This window comes from Bos indicus x Bos taurus, chromosome 26 (assembly GCF_003369695.1).
Source record: "Bos indicus x Bos taurus breed Angus x Brahman F1 hybrid chromosome 26, Bos_hybrid_MaternalHap_v2.0, whole genome shotgun sequence".
NCBI lineage: Eukaryota > Metazoa > Chordata > Mammalia > Artiodactyla > Bovidae > Bos > Bos indicus x Bos taurus.
The window spans coordinates 7,600,233-7,627,438 of NC_040101.1; the positions used below are offsets into that span (position 1 = coordinate 7,600,233).

At 42.0% G+C, this 27,206-nt stretch overlaps 1 protein-coding gene across 1 annotated transcript; it reads right to left on the reverse strand.

Annotated features, from left to right (window-relative positions):
• Positions 1-4: 4 nt before the first annotated feature.
• On the reverse strand, positions 5-27,206 carry ABRAXAS2 (abraxas 2, BRISC complex subunit). The gene is given in 10 exon segments (XM_027528344.1): positions 5-98; positions 101-532; positions 2,954-3,068; positions 4,856-4,940; positions 5,461-5,580; positions 6,428-6,618; positions 16,218-16,284; positions 18,762-18,798; positions 23,006-23,096; positions 27,098-27,206. Coding segments are annotated over 10 exon segments (1,272 nt in total). The 5' UTR covers positions 27,197-27,206; the 3' UTR covers positions 5-63.

The window sequence follows — 27,206 nt, forward strand, 5'->3', positions numbered from 1 at the left end:
CAAAAACTCTCTCAATGAGCGATTAAGAAAAACAGTGCTAACTGGAGAGTTTCTTGCGTTCAGTTAAATCTGGGAGGTCTGAGTGTTCCTGGAGCCCCATCAGGGTGTGTCATGGGTCGAGAATCCCTTGAACGTGAGTATTCGCTATTAGGGGGCTCTGTAGGGTCAATCAAATTTTCATAATCACTGTCGTCTGATTCCTCAGCACTGTCTCCAGCTGCTCTGTGGGAAGGAGGGGCATCTGCTCCACTTCCAGGATATTTCAGTCCAGCACTGGTGGAGGCATAACTGGAGGAGCCCACAGCTTGAGGTCGAGGCATAAAGACGCTGCTTTCCATGCGAGAATGGCTCAGAGTACTTTCTTGATTATTTGGGTGAAGATCAGAATAAGGCGGAGGCGGGTCCGAGGCCTCTGTGTCTCCAAGAGTACTTCGACCTTCCGCTGTGAACCCTGGATAGGGCATCCGAGGGCTGAAGGTGGGGTCCACACTCTCAGATGGCATCTGTCGGCTTACCATTGCCTGCTGCAATCCTGGGTGGAAAGAGGAAGGAAACTGTAACACTCTCTGTATTGTCACAGCTTTGCATGTCAACACATTCAATGGTCGACCTGACTGTTCTGAAAACGGCAACAAAGCAGTGCAATGTATTATTTCTGTGAATTACTGTACATTTGCACAGTATTTCATAATTTTCAAAAGCCTCAGAACAGCTCTCTGAAGTACTACCGTTATCATTAATATTACCGTCTGTTATGCAGGCAAACGACCAGAGGTCAGAAAGACCAGGTGACTTCACTAAGAGGACAGTGAGAAGTGGGGGCTCTGATACCCAAACACAGGTCTCTCAACTCCAGATCCAGTGCTATGACCCTCGCCTGCTGCTCACTGTGCTCAGAGACCATGGGGACAGAGGATAAAATTTAGAGTTGTCCCCACACTTGGTGGTCATCTGAATGTGAGTTTTTCCTTAATAGACCTCACATCAAAAAACAAAAAAAAACTTCTCGACAACTGCTTGTCACAATATTCTTAAACATCTCTTTCTCCTTAAAAGTTCAAAGCCCTGGGACTTCCCTGGTGGTCGAGTGGCCAAGATGCTGCATCCCAATGCTGGGGGCCGGAGTCCAACCCCTGGTCCGGGAACTAGATCCCACGTGCTGCACTAAGGTTTGCATATCACACTGAAGGCTGCAGCTCCTGCATGCCACAGCAAAGACACAGCCCAACCAAAGAAACAGATATGAAGAAAAAAAAAGTTCAGAAAACAATACAACATTGCAAAAATACTTTTTAAATTAAATTAAAAAAATAGGGACTTCAAAAGTCCTGTGTTAGGTACTAGGCCATAACTTTATTGCATTTTTATGGTGGTAAAACTGAAACAGCCACACATCTATGAGTCTATGGCCTTTAAACTGTTTTCAAGTACATTTAAAAATATTATAAAAATGATTTGTACAAAATTTAGAAAAGGAAAAAAAAAAAAGAAAATCACCCACAATTCTATCACTCAGATAGATATCTGAGTCATATCACCCAGGGGCCTGAGAAAACAGTTCTCCCCCACAGAGGAAGTCCTCAAAAACTCTCTCAATGAGCGATTAAGAAAAACAGTGCTAACTGGAGAGTTTCTTGCGTTCAGTTAAAATTTTGATGAAAAGCGTATAAGATTTGGGTTAAAAGACACACGCCTCAGGTGTCAGGCACCCTAACTTCTCCAAATCCCAGCTCCACCATCCAGCTTTGTGTATATCTCTGTGTGTCCCTGTATTTTATCTGATTTATTTGCCTGCCTTGTGCAGCAGGCAGGCCCTTAGTTCTCCAACCAGGGGTGGAATCTGTGCCCCCTGCAAGGGGAAGAGCCAAAGTCTTAACCACTAGTTAAATCTAGTGAGTTTCATAAAAAAGAATGAAATAATGCCATTTCCAGCAACATGGATGGAGCTACAGATTATCATACCAAGTGAAGTCAGACAGAGATAAATACCACTGATATTACTTACATATGGAATAAAAAAAACAAACAGAAAAACGGTACAAATGACCTTACTTACAAAACAGAAATAGGCTCACAGGCATAGAAAGCAAATATGGTTACCAAAGGGTGGGTGGGGAGGATAAATCAGGAGTCTGAGATTAACAGATACACACTACTGTACATAAGACCGATAAACCACAAGTCCTACTGGATAGCAAAGTGAGCTATATTCAACATCTTGTAATAACCTATAATGGAAAAGAATCTGAAAAATTATATATATATATATACACACATACACACACACACATATCTGAATTACCATGCTGTACTGAAACTAGCATGACATTGTAAATCAACTGTATTTCAATAAAAATAATATTTTTAAAAATCTGGTGGTACTACAGCATATATGTCTGTTACCATGCTGGAGTTAATAGATTCTTGGGCCTAGTTCTCATTTAACCAGCTGGTTCCTTAGTGTAATGGTATCTGCTATCAATGGTAATCTGCTGTAATGGTAACTGCTATCAAAAACTAGACATTTAAAGTCTTTGCCGAGACCCTGCCCCGTGCATCAAACATAATGTTCACAGAATTTTAGGGAGCTCTTTTATGAGGCTCCAGTGAACACAGGACACGGCTCCTATGTTCTAGGCATGCCAGGGTTAACTTGGTAAGAAACATCGCATCTACTGTACACAGACCATATCACTTCTTGGGAATTACTCTAACTTGCTTCAGCCTTTCTACCTTTGGTCTTTTTTCTTCCAGTATCAGAGACTTGAGAAGGACACCATGAGAAACAGTACTGCGCTTCTGGAAAAGCTAAAGACAAAGGAATGCCCTGTCCTAAGCAGCCTAACTTGGGGCCTGATGAATGTAAAAGAATGGATGTAATTTATCATATAATTTGAAGTTTAAAACCAGACATTTCCCTGATACTCAGGGGTAAAATGAATAAGAAGCTCACGTCTTTCTTGTTCCTTTTCATTCTTCCTCTGAGTGATCTGTCTTCTTAATTTGTTCACTTCTGCCTGACAAGATTCAACAACTCGCTCACTCTTTTCCACGTCTGCACACACTGCCTGAGGGAAAAATGACAACAAGAACAATTAGTTTCAAATCCAAGCATGAGGCACTTCATAAAGACAGCATCGATTATGACCCTAGGAAAAATCTGTATACTTTATTACGTTAAAAAGCAGACATTTCCCTGAGGTATACAACAAAACCATGAAGGCCCACGAGACCAGTACTGCTGTTATTCACTGAGCTGCTTTCTCAGTTATGTTAAGATGATTATGCTACTTAGCTTAGACATTCTTGAATATGAATCTTTCCCTTGCTTACTCATCTTTATTTATATGAAAAGGGAATTTTGGTATCAGTCTAGCATAGGGTTTCCTGGGTGGGTGTTACTGGTAAAGGACCCGTCTGCCAATGCAGGAGACCTAAGGGACTCGGGTTCAATCTCTGGTTGAAAAGATCCCCTGGAGGAGGGCATGGCAACCCACTGCAGTATTCCTGCCTGGAGAATCCTATGGACAGAGGAGCCTGGCGGGCTACATCCACAGGGTTACAAAGAGTCGGATACGACTGAAGTGACTTAGCACACACAGTCTAGCATAGGAGGATGAACAAAAGAAAAGGGATGAGCATAGGAGGATGAACAAAAGAAAGGGATGACATGCTTTCAACTTTTACTTATAATCAACAATTAAGCCTCGGATCACACACAGATTTATTTAATAGAAACCACAACTAGGAAAAGTTGAAAAAGAACTTGACTTTGAAACTTATTTTCTTTTTCAACTTTCCCTAGTCAATGTACTTTAACCATTCATATCAGGGCATGGACGTGATCTGGTGTTTGCAGGGCAGGCCTTAATCAATAGGCAATGAAATGTCTAATACATGCCACTTTGAAGTCTGTGAGACGGCACCGACAGTCTGCAAAGAGCATGGTCATGAATTCAGGACAAAAAGTTGCTTTTCACTGCACGTTCCTTCCATAGCAGAAATACCAGAAATCGCCGGAAAGTGGGCCAGTCACCAATGAGTGAGGCTGGATTAAGTCCCTGTGCTGCTACGGGGACCGTGACCCTGATTTGGAGCCTCACACTGGGATCTGCCCACTGCCTGCTTTCCCCTGTGCCCCAGGCTGAATGGAGACTGCTCTCCTCTTTCTCAGTAGCTGCCTGTGCTCTTTCATTCCCTGGGCCCTTCCTCCAGGCCTGAGACAGCCTCTTCAGCCTGACCCCTCTTCTTCCTGTCCTCCAAGGCGCTTTTGTTCTTAGGGTTTCAGAGCGAATCACCCCTAAGAACACTCTGGGGCTGATGACAAGAACGTGGGAAAGTACTGCCAGCACCTAGCTCAGGACCTGGCTTGCAGGAGACGTTTCCATAAATATTTGTTGCATGAATGCCTAGGAATGAACAGGCCCCACTGCACCCTCCCACTCAGTGGAGGCAGCTGTGGGCAGAGGAGTGAACTCGAATCAGGAGGCCGAGCTGTCCTGAGTTACCACGGGGCTTTTGGGTGCGGTCTCTACTTAGAGGCTAAGTGATGCGACAGCTGTGTTCTTAGCAATCCTTCCTTAAACTGGGAATACATTTCTCTATGGAAAACGCTGTCATTAAGGAGGTCACAAGTATTTAAAAGAGTGATATTAAAACTGTACCTCAGAGTCTCCATGGCAGGCATATAGTGAGAGAGACAGGCTTTCGTAGACTGGCGTGAGTAACTACTACACACATCTGATATCATTTGGGGACTGATTTTTGGACCACAGGAGATTATTAAAAATTAAAGTAGAATTTAAAAAGCATTTGGGCAACATAAATACTGAAAGCTAGTGAATAAGTCAGTTACCTGCACCTTCTCCTGAAGCGCATTGTAAACCTGATAGATCGCCCTGATGTCTTTCATCACTCCGTCCTTGTCAAAAAAGTCAGCACTAGAAGACAGAAGCGAGGTTCACAGAGCGATCAGACCACAGTGAACGGAAGGCACTTTCCCGTCATTTCCTCCTTAATCTACCGATTACTTAAATGCTGCAACCCCAGGGTAACAATGTTTCAGCAACAATGCCCATGTCCCTAGGGTTACACAAGAGAAAGAAGAGAGAACCCCTGTTGCCAAGACCACTGAAAAATAGTAGTTATTTTTTCCCTCACCCTATACATTTTTCAGGGACCACAGTTAGCTTTCAGAACCTCAGATATACACATAATCTACTCACATTTTTGCATCAGTTGCAAAAAAAGAAGAAAATTGTGGCAAGTGATTAAAAAAATAAATATTGATAAAAGTAAATTTTCTTTTCAATAAGTGTTCAGATTTTGATATACAGTAGTAGAGAAAGAGAATTGCCTTATTGGATTTTTCAGTGTTAATCATATCAAATGACGTCACATTTCTCCAGAAGCACAGTTAGAAAAAGAAAGGAAAAACATTCATTTTACCTTTCAACTTACCCGTGTTCTTTAATAACTTTGGCATAACTCTGAGAAGTATTTGGCACTGAAGACACTTTATACTCTTGCTGGCTAGTATTGCCTAGATTGGGAATAGCAAGGGATATCCTTTGATTATACCTGTGGGGGATTGAGAGAGAGACAGAGATCATGTTGAAAGCACCCCTCTACTTAAAGACTGGGTCTTGCCAACAGGAGCTCGAGTCTCTGCACTGGGAACTAACAGAAGGTCTCACAGAGAACCCACTTCCACAGACCACCCAGGGTTATGTTGATTAGAAAAGTTTCACTTCCCTTATAGTAGGACTCAACTGTAAACTCCGGAAGGCAGATGTTAGGTCTTCTGCATTTCCACAGCAACTGACAAGAGTGCTGAGGTGGTTTTAGGTGCTTAAAAACCTACTGACTAATTGATGAAATCTTAGGAGTGGCTATTTAACAACTAATAATTATTTTTCACTGATGCTGATTTAATTTATTCTACTATAAATGAACTTCTGTAGGAACCCTTTCTGTTGTTTACTGACATACCATGATCATATGATCTTTCTTTTTGCTTTAACAAGTTCCTAATGCAAACCCTCATTAGCCAGTAGGTGGATCAATTTTACAATTTTGTCCTTGAAATCTATGTTTTAAAATTATAATCAGGCTTACAGCACAACAGAACTGTATTTGTATATAATGGATTATGGAGAAGCAGATGATGATTTCCAGCTGTTTATTCTTGTAAGAATTGATGCATAATGAATGTCTTGCTAATGCTTCTTGACTCAAAAACTATTTTAATTTATATAATTAACTGACAGGAAAACACTTTCTCCATCACAAAGAAAACCAGCTACGGGACAGTTATAAACACTCTTCTTTAAAGATGCTATAAAATGCTTATTTTCAAAGGCACAAATCTCAAGTACTTGTGTCAACATCTTTCCTATTTATGTGGGCTGGTGAATGCTTTCTTTACCTTCGATTTGGTCTAAAGAGAACATATTCTAAAGCATGAGTGGAATTGTTGGCGGTGGAGATGAAGCTGAAGAGGAGGAAGACGAGGTCGGGCACCCCGAGGATGCGGGTGAGCTGCTTGTGGATCACCTGCTCTCGGTACGACATCTGCTGCTGCGTGTTTCGCCGGAATCTGTACCAACCGATCACTTTCTGCAACAGACGTAGAAGAAAGAAGTGTTAAAAGCTGCATGAAATCCCACAAATTTCATTCCAAATGCATCCGCACAAACATTCATACCAAATTTACGTGCAACAGCACGAAACTGAAAGCCACGCAACTGTCCCACCAACAGGTGAATGGATAAATAGAAATGTGGCGTACGCACACACTGGACTTCTACTCAGTGACACCAAGGAAGAAACACCGACACACGCAACACACATGAGTCCCACATAATTATGCTGAGTGAGAGAAGCCAGAACAATAACAACAAAGATTATCATCATCATAAGAGCACAGGCTACAGGATTCTTTTTTTTTTGGGGGGGCCACACTGCACGGCTTGTAGGATCTTAGTTCCCCAACCAGGACCGAACCTGGGCCACAGTGGTAAAAGCGCCAAGTCCCAATCACTGGACTGCCAGGGAATTCTCAATCTACGATTTGATGGCATGTAAATTCTAGAAAATGAAAATGACATAAAGCAGATGACTAGGGCAGAGGTGAGAAGAAGGGATCAGAAAAGACAAGGAGATTTTGGCACGGACAGATATGTTCGTTATCTTATTCTGATGGTGGTTTCATGCATGTATACATATTTCAAAACTTATCAAAGTATATGCTTTAAATATATGCAGTTTACTACATGTTAATTATACTTTAATACAACAATTTTAAAAGGTTAGCTTTGTCAGTGTGACTATACCAGAACTTAAATTGGTATGTGATTTAAACTGACAGGCTCTTTGGAAGAACATTTTCACAATGTGATCTGCTGGATGTATGGAAGATGGAAGGCCCAAGAGACACCTGGGAGCTTGCTGGGCCCAATCAAAACCTGCAGAATTGGAGCTTCTAAGGGTACAGTCAGAAATCTGAATTTAAGATGAATTCTTAAGTTTTTTCTTAGGTATAAAGTTTGAAAACCTCTGTTGTGGAGACACTTTAATTCTTTATAGGAAGAAAAATCTTCCATAGCTTCTTTCTTTAAAACAAACTCTTTGTATGAAAATCCTAATGAAAGTAATTTAAAGTTGTTCAGGTCAGTTGCTCAGTCGTGTCTGACTCTTTGCGACCCCATGAATCCCAGCACGCCAGGCCTCCCTGTCCATCACCAACTCCTGGAGTTCAATCAAAGTCACGTCCATCGAGTCGGTGATGCCATCCAGCCATCTCATCCTCTGTCGTCCCCTTTTCCTCCTGTCCCCAATCCCTCCCAGCTTCAGAGTCTTTTCCAATGAATCAACTCTTCGCATGAGGTGGCCAAAGTACTGGAGTTTCAGCTTTAGCATCATTCCTTCCATAATAACGGTAAATTTAGATTATGTTTTAGAAACTTTCATAAAGGAAGGAAGTCAATCAACCTTTACTATTACAATTATTTTCACTAATTATCACAACAACCCTGAGAGGTGAATAATGTTTTCTGCACAGAGTTCATACCACATGCAAGGAACTACAGGGAGCAAAGTAACACTGCCTGCTCTTAAGAAGTACTGCTGCTGCTGCTGCTGCTAAGTCACTTCAGTCGTGTCCGACTCTGTGAGACCCCATAGATGGCAGCCCACCAGGCTCCCCCGTCCCTGGGATTCTCCAGGCAAGAGTACTGGAGTGGGTTGCCATTTCCTTCTCCAATGCATGAAAGTGAAAAGTGAAAGGGAAGTCGCTCAGCCGTGTCTGACTCTTAGCGACCCCATGGACCGCAGGCCACCAGGCCCCTCTGCCCATGGGATTTTCCAGGCAAGAGTACTGGAAAAGTAGTGGCAGTGGGTTGCCACTGCCCTCTCCGTAAGAAGTACTACTGAAAATAAAGCATAATTCTAATTATATTGAAGCAATTAATTCTGGTATACTTTAAATATAAAGAAAACTCAAACACTTCTGTCAGTATAAATCTTAGAGTGAAAAGTAGTTTTCCTTTAAAAAAAATAAAAACAAAAAGAAAAATTATCAACTGGCTAGAGCTACTAGTATCAAAGAACATGGCATATTTCATGCTGAGTCTCGGCACTTTGAATTTAACTTGGGATTAGCTCCTCTGAAGGACTGGGTCACGTCTCACACCCTCTGCATTCCTGCAGAGGCCCGAGCAGCAGTCAGCACATGGCCATTCTCATGAAATACTCGCTGATTAAAGAATCAAGCAAGTGGTGACTGCATGGATACTAACACTTTTCATTTACACTGACTCTACTTGTTTGATTCCATTTGTACTTTCTGAGAAACAGGAAGCTTTGTAAATTTATTGTGGATATTAATTTATTCATTTGATATTTGCTAAAAAGATAACCCTCTTCATTCTGATCAATGAGAGATAAGATGCCAAAATAATTCACACTGGTGACAGGTACAATTGTACCTTTTAGAGCTAATAAGCTGGTTGCAAGGCTATCGAGTACCGAGGTTACTGATGCGGAAGAGCACATTTTTGATAGCTATTTTTGGGCCATGATGAAAAATTATGAATGTCTTTCCCTAAAACCTTATCTCTGCTGAAGCTTCAGACAATATTTCACAAAGACTCTCCTCTCTACTCTCCATGCTAGACATTGACTTACATTTTCTGGAGCCAAAGCAATTATCCCCAATACTGAGCACATTTGTCATCTTTAACTTGTGTTCTTTTTGGCCTTATGATAATATTAAGATGGCAGTTATATTTATCATTATCTGTTTCAGAGCAGATGCTTTCAGGAAGGCAGAAATCCTCCTCTCACTTGCTTTTTTTGGCCTGAGCCCAAAACCTGAGGGTGGTCAAAACTTTGTAAACATAATATGGCTTCTGCCAGGGCAGTAACTGAGCAGACAACCAGGCTGCACCTACAGGGGAATTTCTCATATGAAAAAACACTGGCCTCCATCTTAAATCCAACTTTTTTTTTAATTTAGCAATGTTGTGGAGTTCCTATATTTGAGAGCCACATGTTTTTAGTAAATAATTTTCTATATATTTTATATATATTAATTGGTATTGTGACAAAAATCTTTATTAGGTTGTGTATTCTAATGGATTATTTTAGGACTCAAGAAACTTTTAAAATTACTACATACTTATTTTATGAGTTCAAATCACTGAACTTTCCTTTGTAGGATTTTTCTTTCTTTTTTTCAGTGGGGGAGCCTCCCTGCTCCACTTCTAGGATTTTAGCTCCCCCACCAGGGACTGAACTCCAGCAGCCCTCAGGGCCCTTGGCAGTGAGAGCGCAGAGTCCCAACCACTGGACCACCTGGGAACTCTCAGTTCAGTTCAGTCGCTCAGTCATGTCCAACTCTTTGCAACCCCATGGACTGCAGCATGCCAGGGTTCCCTGTGTATCACCAATCCCATAGCTGGCTTAAACTCATGCCCATCAAGTTGGTGATGCTATAAAAACATCTCCTCCTCTGTCGTCCCCTTCTCCTCCTGTCTTCAATCTTTCCTAGCATTACGCTCTTTTCCAATAAGTGAGTTTTTCGCATCAGGTGGCCAAAGTACTGGAGTTTTATTTAGCTTCAGCATCAGTCCTTCCAAAGAATATTCAGGACTGATTTCCTTTAGGATTGACTGGTTTGATCTCCTTGCAGTCCAAGGGACTTTGAAGAGTCTTCTCCAACACCACAGCTCAAAAGCACCAATCTTCTGGTGCTCAGCTTGCTTTATGGCCCAGCTCTCACATCCATATATGACTAGGGGAAAAACCACAGCTTTGATGTTGCCAAAGTGATGTCTCTGCTTTTAATATGCTGTCAAGGTTGGTCATAGCTTTTCTTCCACGGAGCAAGCATGTTTTAATTTCAAGGTTGCAGTCACCATCTCCAGTGATTTTGGAGCTTAAGAAAATATAGTCTGTCATTATTTCCACTGTTTCCCCATCTATTTGCCATAAAGGGACAGGACCAGATGCCATGATCTTAGTTTTTTGAATGTGAGTTTTAGGCCAACTTTTTCACTTTTACTTTCACTTTCATCAAGAGGCTCTTTAGTTCCTCTTTACTTTCTGCCATAAGGGTGGTGTCATCTGCATATCTGAGGTTATTGAGATTTCTTCTGGCAGTCTTGATTCCAGCTTGGGCTTCATCCAGGCCAGCATTTCACATGACATAATCTGCATATAAGTTAAATAAGCAAGGTGGCAATATGCAGCCTTGACATACTCCTTTCCCAATTTGGAACCAGTCTGCTGTTCCATGTCCAGTTCTAACTGTTGCTTCTTGATCTTCATACAGATTTCTCAGGAAGCAAGTAAGGTGGTCTGTTTTACCCATCTCGGAGAATCTTCTACAGTTTATTGTGATCCACACAGTCAAAGGCTTTGGTGTAGTCAATAAAGCGGAAGTAGATGTTTTTCTGGAACTCTCTTGCTTTTTCGATGATCCAAAGGATGTTGGCAATCTGATCTCTCATTCCTCTGCCTTTTCTAAATTCAGCTTGAACATCTGGACGTTCTTGGCTTACATACTGTTGAAGCCTAACTTGGAGAATTTTGAGTATTACTTTGCTAGCATGTGAGATGAGTGCAATTGTGCGGTGGGTTTGAACATTCTTTGGCATTGCCTTTCTTTGGGATTTGAATGAAAACTGATCTTTTCCAGTCCTGTGGCCACTGCTGAGTTTTCCATATTTTCTGGCATATTGAATAGTGCAGCACTTTCACACATCATCTTTTAGGATTTGAAATAGCTCAACTGGAATTCCATCACCTCTACTAGCTTTGTTTGTAGTGATGCTTCCTAAGGCCCACTTGACTTTGGACTCCAGGATGTCTGGTCTAGGTGAGTGATCACACCATCGTGGTTATCTGGGTCATGAAGATCTTTTTTTGTATAGTTCTGTGTATTTTTGCTACTTCTTCTTAATATCTTTTGCTTCTGTTAGGTCCATACTGTTTCTGTCCTTTATTGTGCCCATCTTTGCATGAATGGTTCCCTTGGTATCTCTAATTTTCTTGAAGAGCTCTCTAGTCTTTCCCATTCTGTTGTTTTCCTCTATCTCTTTGGAAGGCTTTCTTATTCCTCCTTGCTATTCTTTTGAACTCTGCATTCAAATGGGTGTATCTTTTCTTTTCTCCTTTGCCTTTAGCTTCTCTTCTTTTCTCAGCTATTTGTAAGACCTTCTCAGACAACCATTTTGCCTTTTTGCATTTCTTTTTCTTGGGGATGGTCTTGATCTCTGCCTCCTGTACAATGTCACGAACCTCTGTCCATAGTTCTTCAGGCACTCTATCAGATCAAATCCCTTGAATCTATTTGTCACTTCCACTGTATAGTCGTTAAGGGATTTGATTTAGGTCATACCTGAATGGTCTAGTGGTTTTCCTACTTTCTTCAATTTAAGTCTGAATTAGGCAATAAGGAGTTCATGATCTGAACCACAGTCCGCTCCCAGTCTTGTTTTTGCTGACTGTATAGAGCTTCTTCATCTTTGGCTGCAAAGAATATAATCAATCTGATTTCGGTGTTGACTGTCGGGTGATGTCCATGTGTAGAGTCTTCTCTTGTGTTGTTGGAAGACAGTGTTTGCTATGACCAGTGCGTTCTCTCGGTAAAACTCTATTAGCCTTTGCCCTGCTTCACTCTGTACTCTAAGGGCAGGTTTGCCTGTTACTCCAGGTATCTCTTGATTTCCTACTTTTGCATCCCAGTCCCCTGTAATGAAAAGGACATCTCTTTTTGGTGTTAGTTCTAGAAGGTCTTGTAGGCCATCACAGAACTGCTCAACTTCAGCTTCTTTGGCATTAGTGCTTGGGGCATAGACTTGGATTACTGTGATAGTGAACGGTTTGCCTTGGAAATGAACAAAGATCATTCTGTCATTTTTGAGACTGCATCCAAGTATTGCATTTTGGACTCCTTTGTTGACTATGACGGCTACTCCATTTCTTCTAAAGGATTCTTGCCCATAGTAGTAGATATAATGGTCATCTGAGTTAAATTCACCCATTCCAGTCCATTTTAGTTCACTGATTCCTAAAATGTTGATGTTTGCCATCTCCTGACTACTTCCAATTTGCCTTGATTTATGGATGTAACATTCCAGGTTCCTATGCAATATTATTCTTTACAGCTTCGGAGTTTACTTTGATCACCAGTCACATTCACAACTGGGCACTGTTTTTGCTTTGGCTCTGTCTCTTCATTCTTTGGAGTTAGTTCTCCACTGATCTTCAGTAGCATATTAGGCATCTACCGAGCTGGGGAGTTCATCTTTCAGTGTCCTATCTCTTTACCTTTCCATACTTTTCATGGGGTTCTCAAGGCAAGAATACTGAAGTGGTTTGCCATTCCCTTCTCCAGTGGCCCACATTTTGTCAGAACTCTCCGTCAAGGAACTCCCAGAGCTTTTCAATTAAACATTAGCTTTGAAGCCTGCCTAGCAGAGAATCAATTTTTGAAGTGTTTCCATTAGCACTTTCTTGAAGAGTTGATGTTAATTAAAAATAATTTTTTATATCAGATACTGTCTAAGTACATATGTATTTTTAAGCCGAACATTTTAAATTTAACTTTGTAGGTACTACTATAACCCCTTTGAGGTGAAGATGTAACTTTGTACCATTTCTGGGGAAAAATCACCATACTAGAGTCAACTATACAGCTTTTCAGTCTAAATATTAAGTATTACCTTTTGTTTTGGGGCTAGAAATTTGGATTCTTGAAAAAAAAAAAAAACCTCTAAGAGTTTATATTATGTATAAGGTGTCACAGGAAATACAATGAACATAAAACACAGTCTCTGCCTTTAACAAATTGTATGGAAAATAAAACCTAATTTCCAAGTAAATTGAAGAAACAAATTCTTGTCTTTTAATTGCAAAAGAAAATATAATCGTTAATTTTAGCACAAAGCTTTAGAAAATCAAAACTGAAGATCAAGTTTTGAGAATCTGGGCCCCAGGAAAAGCAAAGATAACTCCAGTTAACAATCTATATTGGTCTTCTGTGTCTCAAAAGACCAAATCCAATTTTATTTATTATTTTTAAAAATATGATATGCCTATATTTTAATATATAACTGAAATACAAAATATCATAGTAAATTAGCAAATCCAATTTAAAACCCCCAAATTAATTAAGAAAAGTGTCTCTATTTACTACTGAAAATGCTACATGATAGAGTTCATTTCTTTTTTCCAATTAGTTTCAATATAAAATATAATGTAAAAAAACTTATTATATAAAGTTTCCCCTCCTCAGCAACATCTCTGCTGCCTTTACTTAGAGCAACCACTTCTAGGTGTGGTTGGCTTTCTTCTGGATCTTTCTCTTTATACTCAGACTTTTGTTTTTATAAAAAGCAGGCTCAAATTATTTCACTTAACTTTAAGAACTTTCTAAGTCATTCATGAGAACCTCCCTTATCTTTTTAATGGCTGCTTCATATCCCATGGGCTTCCCCAGAGGTGCAGTAGTAAAGAATCCACCTGCCAATGCAGGAGACACAAGAGACATGGGTTTAATCCCTGGATCAGGAAGATGCCCTGGAGGAGGAAATGGCAACCCACTCCAATATTCTTGCCAGGCAAATTCCATGGAGAGAAGAACCTGGCAGGCTATAGTCCATGGGGTGGTCAAGAGTCGGCCGCGACTGAGCACGCATAAACTGTCATATTCCATAGTATGGAGGCACCAACATAATTTACTTAACCATTCCTTGCTGGTAGACATTTAGATTGCTTTCAAAATTCTCATTATTAAGCAAAGATGCAAGAAACATCTTTGCATGCTGCATTAAAAGGCCAGACTGCTGGGTTTAAATCTTGGCACCAACATTCGGGCTTATAACCTTAACCAAGATATTTATCCTTAGCTGTCTCAACTGTAAAATGGGGGTGATGATAACAGCCTTATGGGGTGGGTATAAGGATTAAATGTGTCAGTACCTGGAAAGTGCTCAGTATACGGTCTGGCACAGAGCTAAAGTGTTCAATAACACACGTTTTCACACCTTTGTGCCTATTTGTCTGTTTTCTTGGGCCAGATTCCTCGAGATGGAACTTTATATTTAAAATTCTGTTATTGCAAAACTCTCTCCCTAAATGTCTATGTCAACTTACATTCCCACCAGCTACAGCTTCCCCACTTCCCACAACCTTGCCAACACTGGATATTAGCAATTCTTTTATACTTTTGCCAACTAGATGGACAACAACAACAAAAACAACAGTATTATGTGTTACAATTTGCATTTCCTGATGAGAATGAACATTTTTTCCATTTACTTCTTGACCGTTTGTAGATTTCTTTTTTCTTTTGTAATTTCCTGTTCATATTCTTTATTTCTTTTTTCCACTTCAAATATTTTTTCTCTATTGAAAAGAAAATGTCCTGGTAATTTAATATATGGTGAGTGTTCTAGATAAGTGCTTCGGTAAGAATCTTCATGAAATAAATTTTAGAGAGTATATAAAGCTTCATTATTTAAAATGTGAAAATAAATGGAATGAAGAAGTAAGGCAGTGGCTAGAGAATGAAGATGCTCCAGATGCCAGAATGTGCATTTCAGGGAAATCACTGAGAATGGGGGAGTGAGACTGGGATCCTTGGGCTGTACTCACCCACTTCTGCACACCCAGGCAGGTGACCGTGTTAAAGACTCTCTGCCAACACGGTGCCCTTCCTGAGCCTGTCATCACCCACAAAACACTGTCCTTTCCCCAGACGTTCCCCATACTTTCTATGTTTCCTTTTCCCTTACCTGCTTCTCTTTCTGCCTGTGCACCAGATGGTGGTTCTGAGAGGGCCCTACACTGGAAAGGCTGCCCATTTACTCTAGCTGCTTCTGAGGCCCTTCTTCGAACACCTGAGATGTCCCACACTGATTGTTTTATGCACAGGTAATCTTTTAAAGGCTTTTTTATAATACATGCTTCTAAAGAATGGCATTTTGTTTTCTCTTTAACAAGCTTTCGCTTTCATTGGTACTTTTCCTCCTCACGTGATGTTTTAGTGACTCATCTATTTTCCGGGAATCAATATACCAAGGTAAAAAAGTAAACCCCGTACACGGTACAACAGAGTAAATTATGAATGAGACCATCACACAGCAGCAGCAATAAAACCTCGGCTCATTTTCAATTCTATTCAGACGTGTTTACCATATATATACACACAAGCAGAACATCATATGCATATGCTTACAGAAACAATAAACATATGATCTTTTGGGAAAACATCTATGTTCGATGTGAACTGAACTTGAAAGAGCAACACATCAAAAGATGTTTGACTGCAATCTACATTTTTTTAGGAATATTTTCCCTCATTATAAAATTAATGCATGTGTAGTAAATGTTGGCAAAATTATTTTTTAAATTACCAAACAGGAAAATTAGAACCACCCAGAAGCAACTATTGTTAACTTTCTGGATTATAGTTCATGTTCTTTTTTCTCCTTCTGACTTTTTACATAATGGAATCATACTCTAAATATCTAAATTCTGTTTTACATACTGTAAACATTGTATCACATCTACAGTTTACCTTTAAAATCCACTTAACAGAATTCTTACACATTAATAACAAATCTCACTGTTTCACTTTACATTCCTTTCTGGTTTTAAGTTTGGGTGATAAAGATTGATTTCCAAATCAGACTGGGTGACAAACATACCTTTCTCCGATCTTTAAGAATCCTGTCCAAGCTCTCTTCATTAACTTTGCTTGCATAGTCATAAAAACTGTTTTTTTTAAGAGGAAAAACATTTTATTAAAATTACATAGTATTTTGACAAAAATATGCTTAGCAACTTGTGTCTGTGTGTCACCTAATCCTAAAAGTTGGCAATAAAGCTACAACTGCTTATCTGCAATAGGTATAAAATGGCACAGTGGTAAAGAACCCGCCTGTCTATGCAGAAGGTGCAAGAGACGCAGGTTCGATCCCTTCCCTGCAGGGAAGATCCGCTGCAGGAGGAAATGGCAACTCACTCCAGTATTCTTGCCTGGAGAATTCCATGGACAGAGAAGCCTGGTGGGCTACAGTCCATGGAGTTGCAAAGAGTTGGACACAACTGAACAACTGAGCACACACACACACAATAAGTATATAAGAAAAAACAATCTAAATGTTTTGCTGATATGAGGTATCCTTTGCATCAAAGATTCCTCAAGAGACTGCTACATTCAAAAGGTATTACTTCCATAAGTGGAAATGCTGATACCAAGTAATTAAAAAATGTGTGGTTTCAAATGACTGTGACATCTTTTCCTTGTCTCTAAGTGTCAATTATCTATGGGGGAAAAAAAGAACAGAGAAGCACATATTCTGAGAAATGAAGAAGGGAAATGAATATTTGCTGACTCCTTAATAAGACACTCAGCTGCATGCTTCCTCATGTTAATTCATTTCATTTCTGTCTCACTGCTGGGAGGTAAGTACTAGTTCAGCCCAACAAGTCAACACTTTTTTCCCTCCATTTTTGTAAATAAAGATACTGCGGTTAAGTGACTTGCCCCAAATTATAGAACTGGCAGATGGAAGAGCTGGAATTTGGATCTAGGTCTGGCCAGCTTCAAATTGAAGGCACTCACCTTTAAAAGAGACCCATCTGACCAGGACCCTGTGAAGAGCATTTCGGGCATAATGATGTGTGACCTTTTCTATCACCGGTCCTGGTTTCAGGAATGCCACACCCCTCCTCCCACCACCACAAGCCCAGGCCTTACAGGCAGGAAGGAGTTCAAGTTACAGCAAAAACACTGAACTGGAAGTCAGGAGATACCAGCTCCAGCTCTGCGCTGCTCCTCTCTATATGATCGTGGGCAAGTCACTTGAACCTCAATGGCCTCCACTTCTTTTTTTTTTTTTGCAAAATAAACAGTTTGGAGCAGACATATGATTTCCATGGTTTCTTTCAGTCCTAAGAATGATGAGTCTATGGCTTCAATTATGAGTCTATGGGTCTAGGTTCTGGGTATTACTTTACTAACAGTGGCTTAAGGAACTCCTCAGAAAGACAAGGCAGGGCACACCCAGCAAAGTCTTAGATGGTCAGGGCCAAACAACAGGACCCTTTCCGATCCAGACCGAGGCTGTGAGTGGACCAGGGCCTGAATCATTCATTGACTGCTGAATCGTCAGCAATCGGTCTCAATGCTCTGAGATTCTTTTCAGATGAACTGCGGATTCCTTGTTTGCTTCCTGCTCCTCTTCAGTTACATGTAAACCTAAGAGTGAGGTTCTCAGCTATTTTGGGGCTTTGTTCACAGGTAACAATCCTCTGAAATAAGGGGTAAGTGTGTGTGGGAGGGGTGGGGATAAGATGGGTGGTGAACACAGTGGAAGTCTCCAGGGGTTCTTGGGTGCAGGGCTGTTGGGGGTTTAGGTCAGCTGAGGATGGGAGCGAAGTCAGGGTGAAAGCTGCCGTGAACACACGGCAGCAACAACCAGGCACAAGGGGCTGGCAGCGTCAAGGCAGAAGTGCTGACCCAGAACGCTGAATCCAACTGGTATGGGCAGCAGTGCAAGGAAAGGACTGGCCTGGCTTTTCACAAAGCAGAGGAACAGGGCCTCAGCGAGGTTTACGGAACACAAGAGTGAAGGTCATCATATCTGTCAACAGGTGGAAGGGTTGGGGGCTCTGGAAGGAGGCAGAGGCCTGGACTGCGGTTTGGGGAGAAGTCCGGTGGAGGCCACATGCTGGTCACTTTCTCCCTCACCTTTGCCTCCATGGGCGTCTGTGTCACTTTCTCTCTTTGAATGTCTCTCCTCCTGTTTCTTTCTGTCCTTTAGTTGGTCATAACATGCAACTGGAATATATTAACTTAAACCCAAAAAAGTAAGCTTTATGTTCCCTTTCCTTACACTTTAAAGTTGTACACAGAACACTTTTATGCCTCTTACAATATGCTTTTATCTCTATGTGATCCTTGATGAGCTGCTTTCTGTACGTTGACGAGCCCATGCTAGGAAGGCTGGCAGAAAGGCTTCCATTTTAAACAACTGAGGCCAAGGTTTATCTGCCCACCCTTCACCTTTTCCTAACTTAACACAGCGCTACACACGCATCTGACACTCAGTAAATCAGTGAACTTGGACCCCTCAGTTATACTTAAAACACTACAGCCATAATCAGATACAAGTCTGAGTTCATTAGTCTTCAATCAATTAATCTTTTAGTAAGGACGAAAAGCTACAAAGAAGGATGTGGCTTACCTAAAAAGTTTTGAACAAGGCTGATGGTTATGGATTTCTGTAATCAGAAAGAGGAAATACATCTCAGTTAATCATGTAAGATACAGACAACTATAAAGTAGCTCAGGATTTAAAAAAAACTTTAAACCAAAATCTCAGACAATAAAAAGATAGTTTTCCTTTCCCAAAGAGTGTGTACACTGGTGAAGGCAGTGTCTCCTTAACACTTAAGCTCAGGGCCACCCTCTCAGGACAAAGTAAAATGGCCAACGACAGGTCTGGGCCCATCTGTTGGCGTGTGATAAGCACACGCCTGAAAGCGTTTATTCAGGATCACACAGCTATTGTGTGCTTTTGGTCAATCTTACCTTTTTCCAAGAGGAAAAAGGAACCACTGACTGGAAGCATTTAATCGAGGTGGATAAAAGCTGTGAGGACAGCTTGAGGAAAGGAGGGCCTTAACCAGTCTGCCACCAGTAACTCACTAACCACGCAGGACAACTGGGCCAGGTGCTTTGAAGGGGAAGGGTGAGAGCTCTGAACATTCATTAGCCTTTTCAAAGCTTTCAGCACAAGGGAAACAGCCATTGTAAGGCAGAGGCAAACAACTTCTGAAAAGATGGCTGTGGTTTACTGTAGCGACCCATTTCTTCAAGTTCATCAGGGGGCTTAGGGTCTGGGTTGAGGTACAAGACCATGGGACTAATTAACCACTCAGTTCTATTAACAACATTCTCCTGGCCAGCAACTCATCACCTGCTGCTTATAAAGCCACAGCCACAGAGTTCCAGGCTGCAATTTTAACTCAATTAAAATGAAACCGCAACCCTGAAGGACACTAGGCTATGCCCATTAGCTTCTGTACCGATGTGAGAGCTGCCAAAACACACAAAAACGCCAGTACTTCCACGGGGAAGAAAAGATTATTTGCCGAGTATAACTGTCGACACAGTGATGCAAACAGGAAAATCTCATCTAGACATCCTCTCTTTTTATCACCAAAAATGATACAGTATACCATCATAAGTTACTTCAGAGATACTGTCAGTAATTAGACTGCAGAACATCTGTAGTAAAAATGTTAACTAGAGTTCAGGGGAAGGCAAAAAAAAAGTCCTCATCTACTTTAAAGGAAAGAATATTTTGTTTAAGAAAATCCCTAGAGTAAATTCTCAACTCTGAAGACGCACTCCTGTCATCAATCCACCCCAGCAGACTTCCTTCATGATTTACAACCTGGGTGAGAAGCATACTGAAGATTTGCTCTAGATACCACACCATATTTTCTACAGGGTCAAAGCTTTCTCCTACAAGATTCTGCAATGCCTAACTAAGCACTCCGTGGAGAAAACAGGGTGATGCTTTCAAACACGATTAAGCTGCAGACTGGCGTGACGTTGGCAGCTGTGACAGCTGCTAGGCAGACTTCTGGAAGCAGGGGAGCCAGGGCAGCTTGGCCTGGGATTCCAGAGTTAAAGCCTCCAGAGCTCTTCTGGCTGGTGGCTGCTGCTGCTGCTACTACTAAGTCGCCTCAGTCATGTCCGACTCCGTAGGACCCCATAGACGGCAGCCCACCAGGCCCCTCCGTCCATGGGATTTTCCAGGCAAGAGTACTGGAGTGGGGTGCCGCCTGGTGGAGCCCTCTTCATATGTGCATGGCATTTCTGCCTGCACGTCTGTGAACATCCCCACGGGAACGCGCCGCTGCACTGGCTTATCTTCCTGTCACTGCTTCTCCTGCTGGTGGGTGGGCTGAATAGCCCCTCTCATCCCCACTTCCATCTTTCCAGGAACTGCTGCTGCCATCACCTCATTAGCTAAGGGAGCTCTCGCGTTGCTCTCTCCTCCTGGCCACTCCCAGCATGAAGGGCAGACAGTTCCACTTCAAGTGCGTGCTGCTGCTAAGTCGTTTCAGTCGTGTCCGACTCTGTGCGACCCCATAGACGGCAGCCCACCAGGCCCTTCTGTCCCTGGGATTCTCCAGGCAAGAACACTGGAGTGGGTTGCCATTTCCTTCTCCAATGCATGAAAGTGAAAAGTGAAAGTGAAGTCGCTCAGTCGTGTCCGACTCGTAGCAACCCCATAGATGGCAGCCTACCAGGCTCCTCCGTCCATGGGATTCTCCAGGCAAGAGTACTGACTGGAGTGGAATGCCATTGCCTTCTCCGTCAAGTGTGTGAGCACCGCTTTAAAAATGAATGTGTTCAAGACGAGTGCTTCCTCACAGCATGCCATTTCATATCAAGTCCTCCTTATTGTTCAGAGTCAGGGAAAGGTCCGTGCGTGGATTCAGGCATTTTCAACAAATACGAAATTGGGTCAATTTATTATTTTAAAATGTGCTGGAGGTTAAACTATCCAGAAAATTTCTTTGCGCTAGTGGTATGGAATACTTCTCCTGGTACGTTCGTTATCTAACGCTTGGCCCTTTAATCCAGGTTTTCCAGGGTCCCGGTTTACATTTTCTAATATTGTTATGTAATTACTTTTAAATGAAAAACACCACCAAAAAAAAAAAAGAGAAAAAGACTACAATGATAACCATACATTTAATACTGGCAAATACCCTGTTTATGAGACCCATGATTGTTTCAACAATAAATTGAATGTAGCTAATAAATTAAACATTATACAGCAAAAGAGGGTCGTCGTCATGGCCCTGTATTCCCTGGGTCTCTCTATCTGCTGGCACATCTCTGTATCTGCAATACTATGGGAACTGGTATTTATGAATCAAAAATGAGAGTACACGATGCTGGAGAATTTAAATTACTTTACTATTCTGTTTCCTCAAAGATAAATAAACAGCCAGAGCACTCACCAGAAATGCTACTTTTGTGAGCATGCCAGGCTAGCGCTCTTTCTTGCATGGTGTGCCGTCAAGTCTTTCTGGCAAACCCTCACACACCACATTAGTTTTGAAAACCCAAGTGCAAACAATGAATAATTGCACAGATGGCCAATGAAACCGAGTTCTCTATTTTAGGATTTTTAAAGAGTTAAGCAAGACAAAACACAGAAATCAAACCTCCGTGAAAGAGCAGCTACATCACAGCACGTCAAATATCAAGTATTTATTTACCAAGTCAATATTGTGGGGAGTGGGTTTCATCGTTTTGGTTCTTTAGGAGACAGCTGTCTCTTGTTTTCCCCAACCCTCACCTCCTCAGTCCTCACCCTGGCCCCAGCCCAGGTACTAAAGGCAACGAGAACAGGCCGAAATCAATGCTTTGGCCTCAGCATAACCTAACCTCCCAGCAGTATTTCAAACCACAAACCACTCACCTTCACGCCGTCTGTACTCTAGACACCCAGAAACAGGCCAGGCTCCCTGCATGTTTTATGCACTCCCTGCCCCGGGATGCCCTGAACAAACCACTCACTGGCCCTCAGTTCAGCTCCCTCACGGTGTCGTTACTGACTTAACCCGAGAGCATTTTTTTTTTTTCCCAATTCATGAGATTGACTTTGTTCCTTTCTGACAGCACTCAGCCTGCATGCTCTGGTATTTCTGTAAACTTGTCTTCCTCTTCTCACAGTCCTGGAAGGCAGAGAGGCACTGCACATCCCTCTCACTGCCCAGCACTCGTCTCCTGCACTGGCGTTTTTCAATGACTGTTGGTTGCATAAATGCATCAAACAGCCCTTGCTCTGTTTTCAGTATCAGGACATGCTGTTCAGTGATGCACACCAGGTGAAAAACATATGATCCTTATTTATCAAAAGGAGACTGAGCCAAAGAGCCATGCACCTACAAAACACCTTCATTTTCCCCAGTAAGCTCCCCTAGATCGGCTGTTTGGCTTAGTCCTCAGAAAGCTGTGTAGGTCTGACAAATATCTTCTGTAAACAAGTGTAAACATCTTTGCCAGATCCCTCTAGGGAGGACCAGCAGAACACACGCTTTCATTATGGTATGAGGCGATGCTGAGCATGGGCACAGCCCAAAGCGCACACTCAGGGCTCACCATGGCTGTGGAGAGACGTGCGTGAAATTCCACACAGCCATTCACAGGTCAGAGCACTTGGGTCAGGGACAGCTTCACAAAATACCTGAACTTACAGACTCGCACTCTGGGTTTACACTGACTTACAAAGACATTTCACATCATTCCTAGTGAAAATAACTGGCATTGTGATCTGAGTGGCTTTCTATGTACTCTTTAAGTCTATTGTTAGGTTACAATCAGTCAATGGCCAAAGAACAAAAGAGGGCGCATGTATACGAGAAGACTTTTTCTCAGGCCCGTGACAAGCTCACTTACCGATTACTTGCAGAAACTCTGTGCTGCTGATTTGGGAGTCACTGATGCTGAAGGTTTCCTCTTGCCTTACCTCTCCCAGCAAAAATCCTTCCTGAAAGCAATGGGGGAAGAGAGTTGCAGCTAAAAACAAAAATGATTTTTACTGGAATTAAGAGGAATTGAGGACATTACAATTTTATAATAATTTTAACAATAATCCAAATAAACTTGTCACATAAACTACCATTCCATAAACCAACAGGTATACGACTAAAGTACTTTGTGACACAGCTATTAACTGAATCGTTTGAATAAAGGATTCCATGACAAGATGAAATATTATTTAATCCCTTCCCCTAAAACCCTGTTTTTCTGAAGTGAAAATAAGTAGAGTGAATTCATCACCTAAATCCCACTAAGTGTAACAAGCAACATCAAAAAAGCTCAGGAAGTAGAAATATTCTAGGCTGCTTTCTTGAAACAACATGTAATTTATTGCATTGTTTTAAAAACTCTGCTAATGACAACAGGGTAAAGACAGAAGTTAATGCAATGCACAACTAACCGCTCCTATGAGGGCTGGCAGGAAAAAGTAGGATTCCAGCAAGCAAGTTTTCACTAGGTCAAAGTTTTTCCTTAATAAATGCTGAGATAAATTGATTTACTCCTTTGAGAACCGACACCGTCATCAACGATTCAGCACATAACCTACTGCTTGAGCATCTGCTAGAGTTCAGCACAAGCACCGCTGGAGAATGTTCACTCTAAATGGCAAATACCATCCCGGCAGGTGGTGAACTAACAGGCTGTCCCAGACTTCCCCTCCCTAGGCATCCTACATTGCTTACTCCTTCCCTCCATTCGGCTCTTCACTCAAAACAGCACCTTATCAGAGAGGCCTTCCCTGGAGCGTGGAACAGAATCAAGAGTCTGCCACACACTGCTCCCTTTACCCTGCATCCTTTCTCTTCTCATATTTTTCTCCTGTTTCATATTTACACATACTAACGAATGCCTGCTCCGACTAAAATATGAGCTCCGTACGAGCCGGGATTCTATGTTCACTGTGCACTTCAGCACCTCGCACAGTGCCCAGCACACAAGAGCTGCTCAGCAAAGAGTGGCTGAATACATTTAGTGAAACAATGTCCTTTCTATTGTAGGTTGACTCTTCGAATAAATTTCCTAGTTTAAAAAGTCCCAGTTGGAATCTGTGGGGGTGAGGATGGAGAGATAGAGGCTTTTCAGCATAGCTGAATACATACATAACTCAATACAAAATACTGATTTAGAGGAGTGGAGTGTCATAAAAATCCCAAATCGGGCTTCGCTGGTGGCTCAGTAGTAAAGAATCCGCCTGCCGATGCAGGAGATATGGGTTCAATCCCTGGTCTGGAAAGGTCCCACGTGCCGCAGAGCAACTAAGCCTGTGCACCATAACCACTGAGCCCGTGCTCCAGAGCCTGGGAGCTGCAACTCCTGAGCCATGGGCCACAACTACTGAGGCCCAAGCACCCAGAGCCCGTGCTCTGCAACGAGAGAAGCCACTGCAAGCGAAGCCTGTGCACCTCAACAAGAGAGTAGCCCCCGCTCACCACAACCGCAGAAAAGCCCATGCAGCAATGAAAACACAGTCAAAAAAAAATTATATATGTACTAGAGAATCCATGACTACTAGTCTGGAAAACATGGACTAAAGCAGCTTGTTTTATCCTATGAAAGTCTTTCTTCATGAGTTCTTACTACAAAACACAAGCTGCGCCTTTGTAACAGATTAGAAAAATTTCTCTTTAATCAAAGTGGAAAATACAATTGAAGATTCCTACACAACTTTAGACCTTAATATCTACAGATTCCTAGTGTTCCACAGCCCAAGGTTGCCAAATTTAGCAAATAAAAACGCAGGATACCCAGTTAAATTTGAATTTCAGATAAATGATGGATAATTTTAATATAAGAAACAGGATATATTTATACTAAAAAATTGTTTACTGTTTATCTAAAATTCAGATTTAACTGGGTGCCCTGTATATTATCTGGCAGGCCTTAGTTTGAAAAAGTCGACAGTGACATCAAAACATTCTAAAGCCAAGTATAAACCAGATGCTTATTTATCTATGGGTCTAGATTATCTGAACCACTCTTATTTTATAATAGTAGGCAAACTATAGTGTGTGGGCTAAATCCAGCCTAATGGCAGTTACTGGGGCTACAAGCTTAGAATAAGTTTCTACACTTTTAAATTGCTGAAATGAAAGAGAAAATGGGAGCAATATTCCATGATGTGTGAAAAATTATATAAAATTCAGCTTTGTGTCCACAAGTAAAGCTTTATTGGAAGCAGTCATTCTAATGTATTTATTGTCTACGGCTCCTTTCTCCTACCAACTGCAGGGCTGAGTAGTTGCTACAGAGGCCACAAGGCTCAGGAGGCCTAAAATAATTACTGTCTGGCCCTTCACAGAAAAAGTTTGCTAACTCCAGAGCTACAGAATAATGAGCGGCTTTAAACTAATTTGCCAGGACAAAACAATATACTACAAAAACAAATTCTTGGTTCTTCAACTTTAAAATGTGTGAAATTGAAATCACTTTAAAGTATTCTACATATGTAACTGTGGCAAGGTTAACATAAAAGGTATCCTTGTAGAGTATAAGATACAAGTTGCAAACTATTGCCATTGGTAAAAATTTCTATTAAGTCTGGCACCATGCCTGGCATAGTGCAGATATTAAAGAGATATCTCTTGAATCAAGTTAGTAACAATCTAGGTAACATGGCCATCTCACTGTAGACTATAAAAAAAAAAAAAAAAAAAAAAACTAAAACTATCCACTTTTCAACAGGTTGCTTACAGTAATTTTGCTTTATATATAAAACTGTGATATTACTAGGCACTCCAAGAACTAGAGAGGTTAAGAAACAGGACTGAAACCATGTTTAACACGTCCAGGGGACACGAGCAGGATCACAAACTACCTGTAGAAGGAACTGCATTACATTATTAAAGAGCTGGCTGCAGTATCAAGGGCCTTAGTGTCCAGAGACAGGAGCTGCCTCTGGAAAAACCCATGTTGTGTATATTTCTATAGTTGATCTCTACCACTGAACTGAAGCAATGATCGGTACAATACTTTAATGCCATCCTATTTACTAGTGAAATCACCTCTCTACGAAATCAGTTTTATAGATGGAAACTAGGATTGCAGACATCAAACCAAACCCAGTTCCCTCTTCTGCAGTGTTCTCATTTTGCTTTGTAATGACACCACCACCCTCCCTCCCACTATATTTATTTAGTGAACTTAAATAATTCACTACTCAAATCAGGTTAACACAATCTCTCAACTTGGTGGGCAAATACGTAAAGACAAAAATTATCTAATGTCATAAAAGAATTTCCATCCAGAAGCCAGGGACATTAAAAATGCACTTCCGATCACTCATACGTAAAGGCCTGTCACTTCCCTATTTTCACTGAGACTAGTTCCCGGGTCTTAGAACATTCGCCAGCGAACTAAACATGCAACGGCCAAAGTAGACCCTCCACCGAACACTCCTGGTGACATCTGCATTTTTCATCGAGGCGAAGAAAACACACGCTCGCATCTAACAAGAGTAGTGACAGCCATAGTTACCCTCGTCGCACTCCACAACAACCTGTCAGACCAGAGGGCGCGGCTGGGAATCTCCGCTCCTAGACTGAAGCGGGGGTCCCTCGGTTCCTTCCCGACTCCGGACACCCCTCATTAGTCTCGAAGCCTGACTCAGGGAGGGGCAGGCACTGGGTTTCCAGGACTAAGCGACTCCTGCCACTGTCGGTGGCCGGCCGGGAAATCCCTCTCCACCGGGAGACTGCTGTCCTGGGACGGGCATGCCGATGGAAGGCACCAAGTGAGGGGACGCCCATCTCGGGGTGGGGGGCGAAGGAGACCCGGGCAGCAAGAGTTCGCCGGCGGCGGGAGCCTCCCGGGTCATCAGTTCCTTCGGCCAGCATAGGGGGCGAGGGGCAAAGGATCCCGGCTTCTCCACAGGCGTCGGCCTGAGACCGAGGCCAGAAGCCCTAGCAGCCGCGGCGGGTTGCGGGGAGTGGTGGGGGGCCCAACACCTACGTGGTCGGCGTTGCTGTTGGCGCTGTGGAAACACACAGCGCTGAAGGTGTAGCCCGAAATGGAAGCCGCCATGATGGAAAGCTCCAACTCCCCCATCATGCCCCGCGGC